The following is a 15,060-nucleotide window of genomic DNA, read 5'->3' as shown; positions in this document are numbered from 1 at the left end:
TATATTAATCTCTGGTTTGCCAATTGCACAAAGATCATTTTCTGCAAATGTTTAGGGTACTATTTCAAGTTATAGGTAGAGCTGAACAAAGAGAAGTAGTATGAAGCTAATTTATTCTCTGACATAGGGAGAAAAGCAAGGATATCATATCCAAGCAGAGCAAAGTGAATATTTATCAGACTCGAGAGTACTGTATAAAGTGAAGGGCAGAGCAAGGTTAAAACACATATCTGGTGTATGGGTATACTACAATTGAATATTGATTTCATTTCTTCAACATAATTTTGAAGCCTTTTTACTAAAAGAATTCAGTTGAAAGCCATATACATATACCAGGTTTTTTATGTGTATAGCCACAGGAATGTAAGAGCTGTGAACCGTCTCCAGTGATATGGGACTAGCGTATGAACCCCCAACCCTCTGTAGTGTAGACCTCTGTGAAATCTTCCCATCACAGGCCAGGCAAGACCTATGTGACTCACCCTCAAGTCTCGTATCAACAAAGTGAAACCATATACTCTCATATCACACTGAAGATTTTTTGTTATCTTTCATTCCACAAAACATGAATCTTCACTTTTACCAATTGTTTTTTAACTTTTATAATCTAAAACGATACTAACTAATATTTTCAAACCCATTACATTCCATGATATTCCCCAGATAAATGTTATCATCATTATTTTTTATTTCTTGGTTTTGTCTGTGAATGTGACTTCAAAATCAATAGTAAAAGAATGTGTTTGTTTTCCCTGTAGAGTGATGATAAAGATGATGAAGCACCATGTACAGCACATTACCACAGCCAGTTGTCTAATGTACCAGACACATTGTTTCAAGCATTGTCATCTTACAATGTGGATATCAGCCAAATATCTATCCTTAAATTTTCTATTTTTTCAGTATTCCAATAGTTTATTTTAACCTATTCTATTTCGAGTACATTTGTAACACCTATTATTTTTTTTAGTTTTCACAGCATTTCATTTTTGATTAATATCATAAATCCCATAAAAATATTCCTGATGATTCAACACAGTTCAGTTGAGCAAATATTGGACAAATCCACCTTGATAAAAGCTGCTGCTGCAGCCATAGTCAGTGCAGAAATAAACCAGCTGAGCCATGTTTAAGGGTTTCTGATATCACAGTACAGGTCCTTAGTTGTTAAGTAGATGACAGAGTCTGTAAGCTGCTTAACAGATTGCAGTAATTACAGAGGGAGGCGACATTAAATGTCTCATTAGTGGTGGTGTTACACAACTGTGGGCCGTGCCGATCAGCTCCTGAAGTCAGGTAATGATTGTAGCGAGACAGCCACTATACAAAACAGGCAAACCATTCTCAATCCCACACTCCACTGTATCAAAATACATCTTCATAAAATAATAACGCTGTCTTTGTTATCACAACTACAGGCATAGATGTCAACAGGTAAACTTCTAAAGTATAAGTTCTGAAATCTTGTCCATCTATATGTGAGCAAGAAAAAATTTTGAATTTACAACAAGCTGACGAAACAGGATATCATTCTTGGTGTTTAAAACTTTATAAAAATACATGATTGATCTGTCTGTGTGGGTAAAATCCTCTATCTGTAGTTATATTGTCTGACCACCTGTACAGAATAGTTAACAGAGGAAAGCCACAACAATCAAATGTCCTACTGACTACTCAGTATAACGCCTCGGGCATCATCTCTGGCTCTGTGTGAAAATGGCTGATGACCCATTTGTATAATATTAATAATGTCCTTTTCACAGTCTCTCAGATTTCTGTCAGACTGCTCAGAAAATTCTTCTTTTGATTGAGTGTTAATACAGACTATTGCACAGTTATAATTAACGTCTGTGTGGCTCAAAACTCAAACCAAGCAAATTTTATACCTGTAAAAAATCACTAACACTATATATATATATAGACTGTACAAAATGAAGATGCTAGACAATGACTCTTCAGCATTAGGGGAGCTCGCTGCAGTATAAGATGTACTTGTTTTTATTCAATTAAGGTAATATGCTGCTTCATTGTGTGATGCGTGCCTCCTTTCTAGGAGAGTGCCACACTAATGGACCTAGTAGATTAAATGATGACACATTGTTAAAAGCAAATCATGAATGAATGCACTTTAACATTTAAGTAATTTTGAGTTATTGGATAGTTCTATCTTTAAAGGGCATTAACTCTTCCAAAAACCTGTTGGTACAATGTGTAAGGAAGCACAACATTAATTACAGAACATCCCCCAACAGCACATTCTGTAATATGCATATGCACTGTAACAACACAAAGCACACACTGTGACAGGCAGGAATACTGTAAATACAGGCACTTTATCAGATTAAGTCAATAATCACATTAACATAATCAAGACTATTTGAATTCAAGCTCATGACAAGACAAAGGTGTGTTATGCATACATGCCATAACTTTCCGGTGCAAAATAGTGAGATCAGTGATTATTTTTAGTTTATCGCCGTAGGAGGCAGAAGTATTACACCAAGCTTTACAGATGACACAATGTTACAAATGTCGGAGCCAAGTCTCCATTTCATTGGAGTTTATATGTATATGTTGTTCAGCGATCTTTGATATGCTGCCCAAGGGACATTTGGTGCATGAACTAAGCGAGAAACGGTATACGTCCACGTTAGCAAAAGCTATATAGGAAAGGCAATAACCCCAGCAACCAACAGTCAAGTTACTAACCAGAGTGCGAGTGGGAATACTACCACATTCCAGTAAATCCTTAGATGTCTGTGTCACTGTTACATTTATACAAATAACTATGTAAATCGTATCATATACGCAAATGACAGAACTTGTGATGTCTTTCCTCACCCCAATGTAAGGGTAACTTACTATAACTATTCTGTACATGTTACCATACAAATTAAGTTAGGAGTAAACCAATAGATGTGTTCAATCACTCCCATAGCTGTACTACTGTACTTCACTACTTATAATGCCAATCTAAGTAGATAACGTTGAAAGTTGAGAAACAACTTTGAGTGGTTCAATGCTATCGCCTTTCCTTGCTAATTTTAGTACCTCTAGTGTCTGCATGCCACCTAAAGCAATCAAGCCCAGGAGTCAAAAAGCAAACTTCATCAGAATTACAATAATTACAAATCACAAAAATCTGCAAGAGAGTATACGAGGTAATACATTTTTTACTTCTGGGAAGACTTTTTTTAGAATTTGCTCAAACCTCCGGTTCAGAAGTACTATTATATTGCAGAAATGAAATCAATCCAGATTTTTACTTTAAAAATATGATTCTGATTTACTGTAAAACAGAAAGTTCTATCTTTGATTAATCAAAATATTGACCTAGATAAATTTATTTCTACCTGAATTTCACTAGCATTACTATATAATCTTACATTATGTTAGTAAGGTCAAGGTCACTCACAATAACATATCTACCATCGAAAAAAAGAGACTATGCATGTTATCACGAGTCCAATTTATCACTCAAAAGCCACTACAATTATTTTATATTACATTCTCATTACTGGTAAAGTAGCAAGTTTGTCAGGTTTTTAACAAATCTTTTGGAAAATAAATATTGCGGACATGAAATAACTAACAGAAAAAAATACTGTCACACTGGAGAAGACATTCCATTAGGTCAATCACTGCTGGATGGGGATAAAAATAGCAATGGAATCAATTCCCACCTAAGCCACTTGATGATTGCCCCTTCAGCTCAGGCTCCGAAGCCGAATCAGTACAGAATTAATTAGATACTCTACTAGAAGGTAATCCAGCTTTATTAGACTCGGCCTATCACATCCTCACGGCCATTGTACCATTATAATGGACATCTAGTATCTGCATGTGACTTGCCATTGAGGTCAGCACTTCATGAATATTGATACAGCTATAAGGTGGCCGTAACAACAGGTTATCTTATCTTACCTGTACAAGTTTGACCTGGTTTAATACGGAACAGTTTATACAGTAATACTGGTGCACCCTGGTACAGGCAATACACAGGATGACTGAGATATGATATAGCATGTAATAAAACGATTCTCACAGGGCTCTTCATTGCTTTATAGCCGAGTGTACCTGGTACCAGTCAAGTCTAGGTATACCAGATACAGGTACTTGTTGAGATAAATTGTTGATGGGAGCTACAACTATGAAATAAATGCTTACCAAGGTATTTAGAAAACAAAATATTTTCTGAGAAATTGTATACTAATTGTATAATAATAATTATTAACTCATTCACATCTGAAATTTCATAATGAACTATTCCAACCTTTGAATTGGAAGAGTTCAAAGGTGTCTCGAGGGGTGAATGAGTTAAAACAGTATACTGATATGGCAGAAATTGTGTCATAATTTGCATTTTGGTGATGCATGAAGTAAATTGTATGAAAGGATAATAAAATTGTTTTCATCAAAAACTGATTTTCATTGTTACACAATGTATAAACTTAAGTTCAAGGAAATATTATTTCATTATGACAATAGCCTTGTCAATGTGTCTGATGATAACACTACTAGGTAGAAAAATGTATATATTCCTGTTAGCTATGGTTTTGTCGTAATCATACATGTTTGATAATGGTGTACATGTACACATCATTGTTTTGTTTTACATTGAACACATATAACATAACCTGTATATGGGTCACAGAAAGGAGACACATTTTTGCTTCATACTTAATACACTGTTTGTCACAGCTGGATTTTACCTGAAGGATTCAGTAATCTGAACCTGCTGACAGATAACATAATGAAAAACTGAGTCACCCTCCCACAGATAAATAACAATGGCAAAGCTAGGTTGGGTCCCCATGTAAACAGCATGTGTGGATCTGTATTCCAGTAATAACTGGGTCTCACCACTGGAAATCCTACAGCTCTGTGTTACTGTAACGAGTGGTTTGCAGTATCAGAATCACCCACCTCTTATGTCAAGTACATCTGTGACTGTATTTGTAGTAATTTAGTATACAGGAGCTAGAACATTATTTACATGTACAATTCAGCTAGCACTCTCCGGTACAAGAGCTGAGATTGATTATAACACTAAAATATATACAATCCGGCTTGCCCCTCCCTTATACAACTGAGGTGTATTGTATATACAATTCAGTATGTACATTGTCAACTAGACCCCCCTCCTCCCACACGTTTACCAAAATTTGAGGTGTAGTACTACTTGCATAACACTATACAAGTCAACTTTTCCCCTTTATAGTCTTTATTTTCCTCTGGCAGCCAGGGAGGTTAACAGTGATAATTTGACCACAGACTACAGAAGATGCTAATCACAAGCAGAATGCATTGTTACCTTTATCTCTTAACAACTTAATTTCCTTAAATGAACCTTTCACACATTTTGAGATAGGTATAACATCCAGCCATACAATATGACTGTACAAGTACACTGCTGACTTGAGATGGACATAAGTAGTGTTTTCTTTACCCTGATAGGGGAATGAGGTATCCATACTTCTTGACCCCCAGCAAACTCCATATAAAGCTATGTACTTCTTCTGGAACTCTACTTCTAAAATTTTTGTGTAAAAGATAATTTTGTTACATCATCCTGGCTACATGTTCATACTTCAATAGTTTTTTCCACATCCACAAGAAATGTGATTTTGATGTGTGGAAGATGGGCGGGGTTGATTTTTGGACATCTTGAGGGAGGAGGAGGGGGTTGTTGTTGTTGTTGTTATTGATTTTTTTTACTAAGAGAGTTGATCAAAACCCTTAAAACTATTATAACAAATTCTCTGTGGTGGTACAGACATTTCCAATGTGGAATTTTCATAGTGACCGACCTGCTCGTCTACAATGTGATCAATAGTAATTGGTACAAATACATAATGTATGCAAGCTTCAGGTACAAACTAACAAGATTTCGATGTTTTGCCACTTTGCATGTTTTACAGGAAATTCTGATGAACCAAAATTTAATTGGCTTGCCCTTTCTTTATTTCACAAAAGGAAACTGAAGTCAGTTATAGGATGTAGGAAGTATGACCTTTGATAGGGGTCAAGTGTTACAGTCTATAGTCTATCTACCATCACATATCAATACAAGTCAATAACAAAGGTCGTTTACTCTGAATCCCTGAATTCTAATGCACATGGAAATGAGTCAGAAAATCAATTTGATTTCAATCCCAGGCTCTCAGGTTTCATTAATATCACGGGTAAATATGTAAGCTCTCTAGCGTAAATCTATATATTTATTTTGTATATAAAACTAGGAAGATATCTTTTATAGCAGCCCTACTTCAATCAGAACCTTACTGAATAAAGCCAAATCAATGGTCTTAACATATTTTCAATTAAATTCAATAGCTTCATCTTGTGTGTGTGAAGTAATTAGAAGATCTAGATCTCTCCATTTTGATGATAACCACATTCTTTTCCCTGTCACTGAGTTCAGGACTGCTCACAGTTGATACCTATGTTGAACTTGTGTTAAAGACAGACTTTGATGATCCCATACTTTGTCACATCACAAGAAATCAATGACATCACATTGCCTGTATACGTACCTACCAATGAATGGTGAGCTTTACAGATTTAGGATGGGATAGAGGGCCTGAGGGGGGAGGGATTGGTGGGGGCCGGACCCCAGACTTAAAACCTACACTTATATACAGAGTAGAAATTGTTATCAGCTATATCATTCTGAAGCATATTACAGGTATATGCAAATGTTATACCAGATTTAGTAACTTATAAACATACATGGTAACAGGTAGTCTCACGTTTCATCAATTTGAATAGTAATGAATAAGAGCTTTGCTGTATATAAATATACACTGTGCAAACTTTTACCCAAGTCAAATGTACAATTAACATTCTATGCAAGTTATACTACAAGTACCGGACAGGACTGAGGTACCTATTATCATGTGATATTTGTTTAGATTTATGAACTCTGTACATGTGGTGAAGTTGTACCTTTTACCATTCAGTCCTATATAATCCTCATTATACATACATACAAACTTCCCAGGTATATCAATCTTACAGAGATCAGTGACTGAAGCCTGTTGACATACATATTATTATGTAACTTACCAGAATGTTTTACTACAATATCAGAAGATAGCAGTACTGGTACTCTGGTAAGTACACATGTACCTGGTACACTACACACAGTACAATACTTACTTACATTACAGCACAATCACTTCATGTTTATCTTATAAGATATCCCACTTCTACTTATAAATAGGTAGGATATATAAATATAGTAATATATTATGCAAACATGATGATCTTGACTCACTGTTATTTCTTCCAGCCCACAAGTCCCCTCATACTGAAGCTGTCTAGCAACTATAACAGTTGTTGACAACTTAATTGTTTACTTATGATAAAGAAAAAAAGTATATTCAATTCTGACCTGATCTGGATTAAATGATTGTATTTCCTGTTCTGGTATAAATAATGCTGTGTTCATGTGACATTCTAACCTGTGGATCTATACCCATCATACTCACAACTTCAACTTCAAATGACTGCAGAGATTGGGCTAAAATAATATAATCCTTCACACACCTAAGAATTCTGTTGACAGCGTAAAATATGTGACCGTCACTGAAGCATGCATGCATCACATTTACTAGGTATACCCACACACAATATACTATATATAATTATATACGCTTACGCACATACACATCAGTGTCATTACTAGGACAAACTGTTGACTCATGATCAAATTCCACAACAATTTCATATTGACATTAGATTAACATCACAGTTAATATAACAAATGATACTCGGTATCATAAACTACCACATGACATCCGTATATAACACAGTCTCATAATCAGGTCAAAACACAACAGGAAACTCTGATTAAAAAAAGTTTTTATCAAATAAAAATATCATACATAAAGGATTTTGAATTATTACGAATTATGAAACAGGTATTATATGTGTTTGTAATTAGCAAGGCTGCCCAGCTAAAAAGAAAACTTTGAGATGGCTTTCATAAATCTTTTCATTGATGTTACAATGTCTTATATTTCCAGTATAATAATTTTAATGTAACAGTGAGTGATTTAACCCGAGGTAATACACAAATGACACGGTGTATTCCTCATTGACAGTTTTCAGATGATATCATAGAATTATGTTATTCAAACTAGTATAATGGCTACAAATGGTAAACCAGAAATCCACGGAAGTGAATATGTCCCCTGTACTATCTAAGGTACAATAATGGCTGGCTGCAATAACTAATACACAATTTATTCGCTGTTGATCATGCAGATCACCGTAGCTTCATTAAATATATGGAAATTTGTCTGGGCATTAATGCAAGCCTGAGTGAGGAACCAGATAAGTAAAGCTTGTATCTATGAATAAAGGAAAGTTTCATCTCATTCTATTAAATCTTTCAACAGGTATCATCCACAAACCACCAACAATACATAATCACCAATTTGGCAGAATATCAAACTTTAGGAAAGGAATTACTGACAGAGAGTATACAAAGTTTCATCAATTCTGATTATATATGCCTTCAAAAGATATTCTCTGAAAAGTTACCTGTACGAAATTCAAATTGGGCACTGGGAGCCATATTATATAGCAATCCAAACGGAAAAACAAGCTTCGCTGATGAATTGACACTGTAGTATTTACTGGAAGTTTCGTGCAATCATAGCATTCCTTCAGTTGCTTAATTCCAAGATGGCTACTGGTAGCCATATTGAATTTCAGATCTGACTCAAATCATAGTACTCCTTTAAAAGTCTATCTACAAAACTGTTGCGTGGAAATTTAGGTGCAAATTATATCAATTAACAAGATTACCATGCACTGGCAATAATTTATATTCTGAATTTTGGATCTTGCCCAAAATCACATTTAACGGATAATGGAAGTTTTTCCAAAAAGCAAAACGCTACTTCAAGAGACTGAATTATGAAATTGTTTTTATTGGAGACCACTTTTGATGCAATAATGTAAGACATCTGCTAGCGTTGGAGAAGTATTTATAGGAAGTTCCACGAGAATCAAGCATTTTTTTCCCCAGTTACTGCATGTGCGGATTGACTCGCATATATTTTGTATGTCCTGACACCTTCGCTCCACAGGAGACCCTAAAAACTACATATATAGAAACAGATCAGTGAACACTGTAATATATTCTACAGTTAATGTGTTTACCATCAGAAGGCACCAGAGACTGGTTGCTATGACTTTGTAGTGCGATGGCTCAGTCACAAACCACCACTTTCAGTATACAGTTAACTAGAACTGTAAACACATGTACAGTGCAATACAACTTGTCCTCCATCTTTTTTTAATTTCTAAACGTATTTCAGAGTAGATCCTATCATATAAGATCAATAATTTTTGTACACAGATCTGTATGTTTTCAATTTAGTGTAATTTATTCACAAGTATTTTTAACATAAACCAGGAGCTAGTAGTGGACTCAATTTTTGGGATACAAAAAATACACAATACTACTGTTACAAGATTTATTTAAAATCAAGATTATCTTATACTTGATTTAATTCTTTTTAGTGTATTTATTCTAGTATATGTGGTAATATGCAGGTCGGGGAAACCCATTAACTTGCGTATCATATGCATACTCACCTATTATACGCTAATAGGGGTATGGATTTGTTACTAAAAATAGCCAAAATCACTTTAATCTTAACTTTTTCAAATTGTTTGTCCAAGTCGCATTTATTCAGTCATGAAACATAATACAAATGCAAAAATAAACTTTATTTGCATGTGGGAAAGTACCAAATATAGATGCAATACTTCTGGTAAAGTTACATCAAGTTTCTAAGTAGCCAGCACTTTCAGTAAACATCTTTTAGCAAAATATTATTTACCTTGTCGTAAATTAATGCGCTTTTTTATAATATCTTGCAAAAATTACTGTTAAAGCGATTTGGGTTATTTTTAGTAACAAATCCATACTCCAACTGGCGTATAATAGGCGAGTTTGCGTGATATGTGCTAGTGGTATATTTATTCTAGTATGTGGTAATATGTGCTAGTGGTATATAATTTGATGCTAAAATTTTGTGAAAAAATATCTCTGGACAACCTGAAAACTTTCCTTTTACCGGTTACTTGATATATCTGTGCATATTTATGATACCTGAAAGCTCTAGAAGTGAATCAGAGGGTCTAGACCAAAATACCCTTTACTAGTAATAATGCAATGGTACATATATATTGCTGCGCTCTGATATGGATGAAGTCAAGAACAATATTTATTGCATGTAAAGATCATTGTGATCATTCAAGGTCTTAAAGCTGATATAAAAACTGTTATGTGTTGTTGTTGAATATGGCACTGCTGAGTAGTCTACTCCATTACCATCTTATCAATAATGGATCCCTTCACAATTAAAGCTAGCTAGTATTGATCATATACCTACATTAGTAGGTGTGAAGACGTCCAGCGTATCACAATTTACATAGGCCTAGCTTACATTATGATCTATGTTCTTACCCAACGTATCACAATTTACATAGGCCTAGCTTGCATTATGATCTATGTTCTTAACCAACGTATCACACTTTACATAGGCCTAGCTTACATTATGATTTATGTTCTTAACCAACGTATCACACTTTACATAGGCCTAGCTTACATTATGATCTATGTTATTAACCAACTTATCACAATTTACATAGGCCTAACTTTCATTATGATCTATGTTCTTAACCAACGGATTACAATTTACAGAGGCCTAACTTACATTATGATCTATGTTCTGAACCAACGTATTACAATTTACATAGGCCTAGCTTACATTATGATCTATGTTCATAATGGAATATAACGACCATATATTGACAAGGTCCCCAAAATGTATACACATAAGTACAGAAATGGGATTTTATAATGGCATACATTTTATACACAAGTACTGTATTCTGTCATTGGTTGGTAAGAATATAGTGCATGGTAATTAGTATTCATTCATAATATCATATGAAAATTTAATACTTTGTTCATTTCTAAAGGCTTTACACTGTACTGTGTATTACATTGATTACTTAAACTAAGATTATAATCATGAGTATGTGCACTAGTATTATGTATCAGTATACTTGTCATCCGCACTGTGACTATGTATACTTAATGATGGCATCAGTGTAATTCCCCTCATCATCATGATATGTCATTTGCTACATTAAGTACAGAGCTGCCCTATATAACTACAACCAATGATATTTAATGTTTCCTTTTCCTTAACAATGGTTTTATATACGTCTCCATGAATAATCAATACATAATTCCAAAACTCTTTTAAAACACCAGCATTTCAATGATGAACCAATTAATGTACAACCTGACTTGTGACATTCAAGCTAGTGCAGGTCCTCAGCATTCATATGTAGCCTTTCCTGGAAGTATCATGCATGAGACCATTTTGCTTGAATAATAGACATTTTAACTACATGACGACATTCAATCCAAACCAAGTTTCAAAGAAAATTAAAACTTACAAAACAGAAGCTCTTTGAACGCGATGCAATTAATGCTTTAGTACAAAAAGGGCTACAACTCTGTCAAAAATACTGAGATTGATACACTGTCTGCAGGTATACACACGAGTCGGGCCATACCCAACAACCACGAATCGCGCCATACTCAACTACCTCAAATCAAGCCATACCCAACTATCACGAGTCGGGCCATACCCAACAACCACGAGTCGGGCCATACTCAACTACCTCAAGTTGGGCCATACTCAACTACCACGAGTCGGGCCATACTCAACTACCTCGAGTTGGGCCATACTCAACTACCTCGAGTTGGGCCATACTCAACTACCTCGAGTTGGGCCATACTCAACTACCTCGAGTTGGGCCATACTCAACTACCACGAGTCGGGCCATACCCAACTACCTCGAGTCGGGCCATACTCAACTACCACGAGTCGGGCCAAACTCAACTACATACACATATTATGGTGGTTACAACATTCACCTTATGAAATGTCGGGGAAAATGTTGCATAGGACAAGCTTTTATGGACAAAATTGTCTTTTTGACAGACAGACATACAAGCAAAATCCAAGACACATGTATATACGGTAGTAACATCCAAAGGTCATTGTAGGGGAATAATGAGTTTTTAAAATTTTGTAAGCATAAAAATCCTTTTTGAGTAGTGCTATGAATTGACTTGAAAATAAAATAAAAGTTAACACCAATGATCACTTATTAAGCAAACTGAAAACCAAGTGTGGTACCTTAACTTGTACTTTGTGTATTTTTGGATATATGTAGATGGTTATTTGTGTTGTGTTTATATGTAGATTGTTATTTGTGTTGTGTTATATGTAGATGGTTACTTGTGTTGTGTTTATATGTAGTTGGTTATTTGGGTTGTGTTTATATGTAGATTGTTATTTGTGTTGTGTTTGTATGTAGATGGTTATTTATGTTGTGTTTATATGTAGATTGTTATTAGTGTTGTGTTTATATGTAGATGGTTATTTGTGTTGTGTTTATATGTAAATGGTTATTTGTGTTGTGTTTATATGCAGATGGTTTGTGTTGCGTAATATTGATTGTAAATGTAATTACGTGTAAGTAATCAAAGATATATTTTTGAAGTGCATCTGCTTATCTTAAGCATCAAACATCTATAAATCACGAATCTGTGTGATGTTATCAGTGTCTTTGATCTACTGCGATCCAATCATCAACCAAAGGAACATTTTCCAGCCAAGTCTACGACTAAAGAAATATTCAGCAGAACATTCTGATGAATAACAACACCACACTATTTCATGTTCCAATTCACAACATAAAGTATATTGTAAGTACTGTGCACATACATACTATACATCACATATATACAAAAGTGTGTGACACAGCATTTTGCATGTAATGAAAAAGAACATACTGGACTATAATTATACATTCATAGTGTTTAACCTCTTCATTCCCTGCCTGGATGTATAGTGTACTTTGATATAAGTTAAGCCTAACATGCATCCTCAGGTTTATAAATTAAACTCCTAATGCTACCCAACGCCCCCAATCTCCATATCTTCAGCAGGCACACATTCTATCCTAATATCTCATCCTCATATCAAAAGAAATTAACATGTTTACCATTTGAAGAAAAACAATGCTGCCTATATATATATGTACAAGTTGCTGGTATGACTGTGATGTCATCTGATAAAGTGCCATATCCAGTGTTTTCATTGATTTCATAAAACTTCACGAACAGATCAGAGAAAAAAGATATAGTCATCACTTACACCATCACATACATACAATATTTTTAAATAAGAAATTCCTAATTAAAGAGCCTCAATCAAGCATTTAGATAATGTCCCTTTGTCTCAAAATGCAAGGGACATCCCTTATAAAGAATCAGATCCAAATCTGATGAGTATCAGACTCAAATTTTTTGCTTTGCATATATATGACACCACTGTCAGATGCACACACATGACAGATAAAGGTATGATATAAAAGTCAATTAAAGATCTATTTGTAAATGCAAAGACATGCAGTCAATTTTTTACCTTCAATGTACATTTATTACATTTCTTGAATTGTACTGAAAAGGATATACAGAGTAATATAATATTAATCTGGAAAATAGATCAAACAAATGGTCAATTACCTTGATAAAAATCCTGAAATGCCTTTCCGCTTCGGTTTAGCACCTCTGTCGTCAATTCCACTATCTTGAGAGCCATTTTTACAACGTTCAAATGAATTTCTAGAATGGAGATTGATTTCCATAAATCCTCCATCTCCGGTGTCTATACAAAGTCCTGTCCCTTCACCATCATCTATGGAGGCAGCGGACACTGAAAAATCTGTACAAGTGCTAAGACTAGAAAGACTGGAGGCATCATTAAATGTTCGGAGTAGAGAATCTCCAGTATATACCCTGTGGATCCCAGAGTCCAGATCCAAACTACTACATGTTAGCTGGTCAGGTTCTTTTAATCTCAATAAAGAATCAGTTTCCCCTAAACTTCCTGTCTCTATATTAGTTTGCTTTAATATCTCTGAGTTTTGGTCAATGTCATCAATATTGAGTATAGTTTCAGTTGATGTGCTTTGGTTACTGTCATATTCAGATAACGTGACTGAATTGCCTGCACCCGAAAAAGATTCTTCAGGTGCACCAGTTGAGCTGGCATCTCCTTGGCTTTTTTCTATTCCCTTCTTATTGGTGACTAGTTGTCGAGTTGTAGGAATGTACACAAGCGGTAACTGAATGTTTTGCAGAACTGTAGACAATCGATTATTTGACCCCTCGTTGATGTCCAGCGGGACATCTTGTGTCAGAGTGATCGGCGTGATAACAAGTCCAGATTTCAGTCTTACACCTGGATCTAACCCAGTCTCACAATAAGACTGATAATTATCATTTGAGTGTGATGATATGTTCTCTGCATCAGAAAGTGAAGAAGAGCTATTCAACCGCTTGCAATCAGATTCATCTAAATCACATCCATTACATCCCTCTTCTGAACTGCAACTTACATTTAACTCTTTTGAACTGTTGTTATCTGATAGAAGTCTTTTACTACCATTGGCACCATTGCTGCTATTGAAGCAATGGTGTGCTGTCTCTTTTAGACGCGATTTTAAAATGTCAACATCAACATTGTTTTGGCTATCAACAAACCTCATGGTATCTTCCGATTCAGTTGAGATTATACCGGAATATGAAACATCAGGCAGATCTTCACACATGCCTAATATCATCTTCTCACTTCTCCGTATTGAAAGAAGCAAATCAAGTTTGCCCATGCTGTACACACAAACAAAGCACAGTCACATTCATAGCTGCTTTGACAGTTGTGTGTATTGAAAAATATCCAAATACCGAAGTAAAATGTGAAGGTTCAGATAAAGACATGGCTATATTACATATATCAACACATCAAGCCACGTCAAGTTAATATCAGTGTAAAATATATGAACCCTGTTTACTCTCAAGAGCCATAATTCCCCTCCAGTTGAGTTCGAAGTTCACTGTTATTCTTCCTTGGCATCTCCTTGTCGTCCATCTTGGAAATATGCTAATGA

General features: G+C 35.0%; 1 protein-coding gene across 2 annotated transcripts in view; it reads right to left on the bottom strand.

Annotated features, from left to right (window-relative positions):
• Positions 1 to 15,036, bottom strand: part of LOC110464860 (TBC1 domain family member 14-like) — a 48,779-nt gene extending 33,743 nt beyond the window's left edge. For both annotated transcript variants that reach the window (XM_021520309.1, XM_021520319.1), the window contains exon 1: positions 13,637 to 15,036. In XM_021520309.1, the coding sequence (XP_021375984.1) occupies positions 13,637 to 14,781 (1,145 nt within the window). In that variant the 5' untranslated portion in view covers positions 14,782 to 15,036. The remainder of the gene's footprint in view (positions 1 to 13,636) is intronic.
• Positions 15,037 to 15,060: the final 24 nt, after the last annotated feature.

The sequence above is a fragment of the Mizuhopecten yessoensis genome, unplaced genomic scaffold (assembly GCF_002113885.1).
Source record: "Mizuhopecten yessoensis strain PY_sf001 unplaced genomic scaffold, ASM211388v2 scaffold1539, whole genome shotgun sequence".
Taxonomy (NCBI): Eukaryota; Metazoa; Mollusca; class Bivalvia; order Pectinida; family Pectinidae; genus Mizuhopecten; species Mizuhopecten yessoensis.
This window is presented reverse-complemented; position numbering and strand designations above follow the sequence as displayed.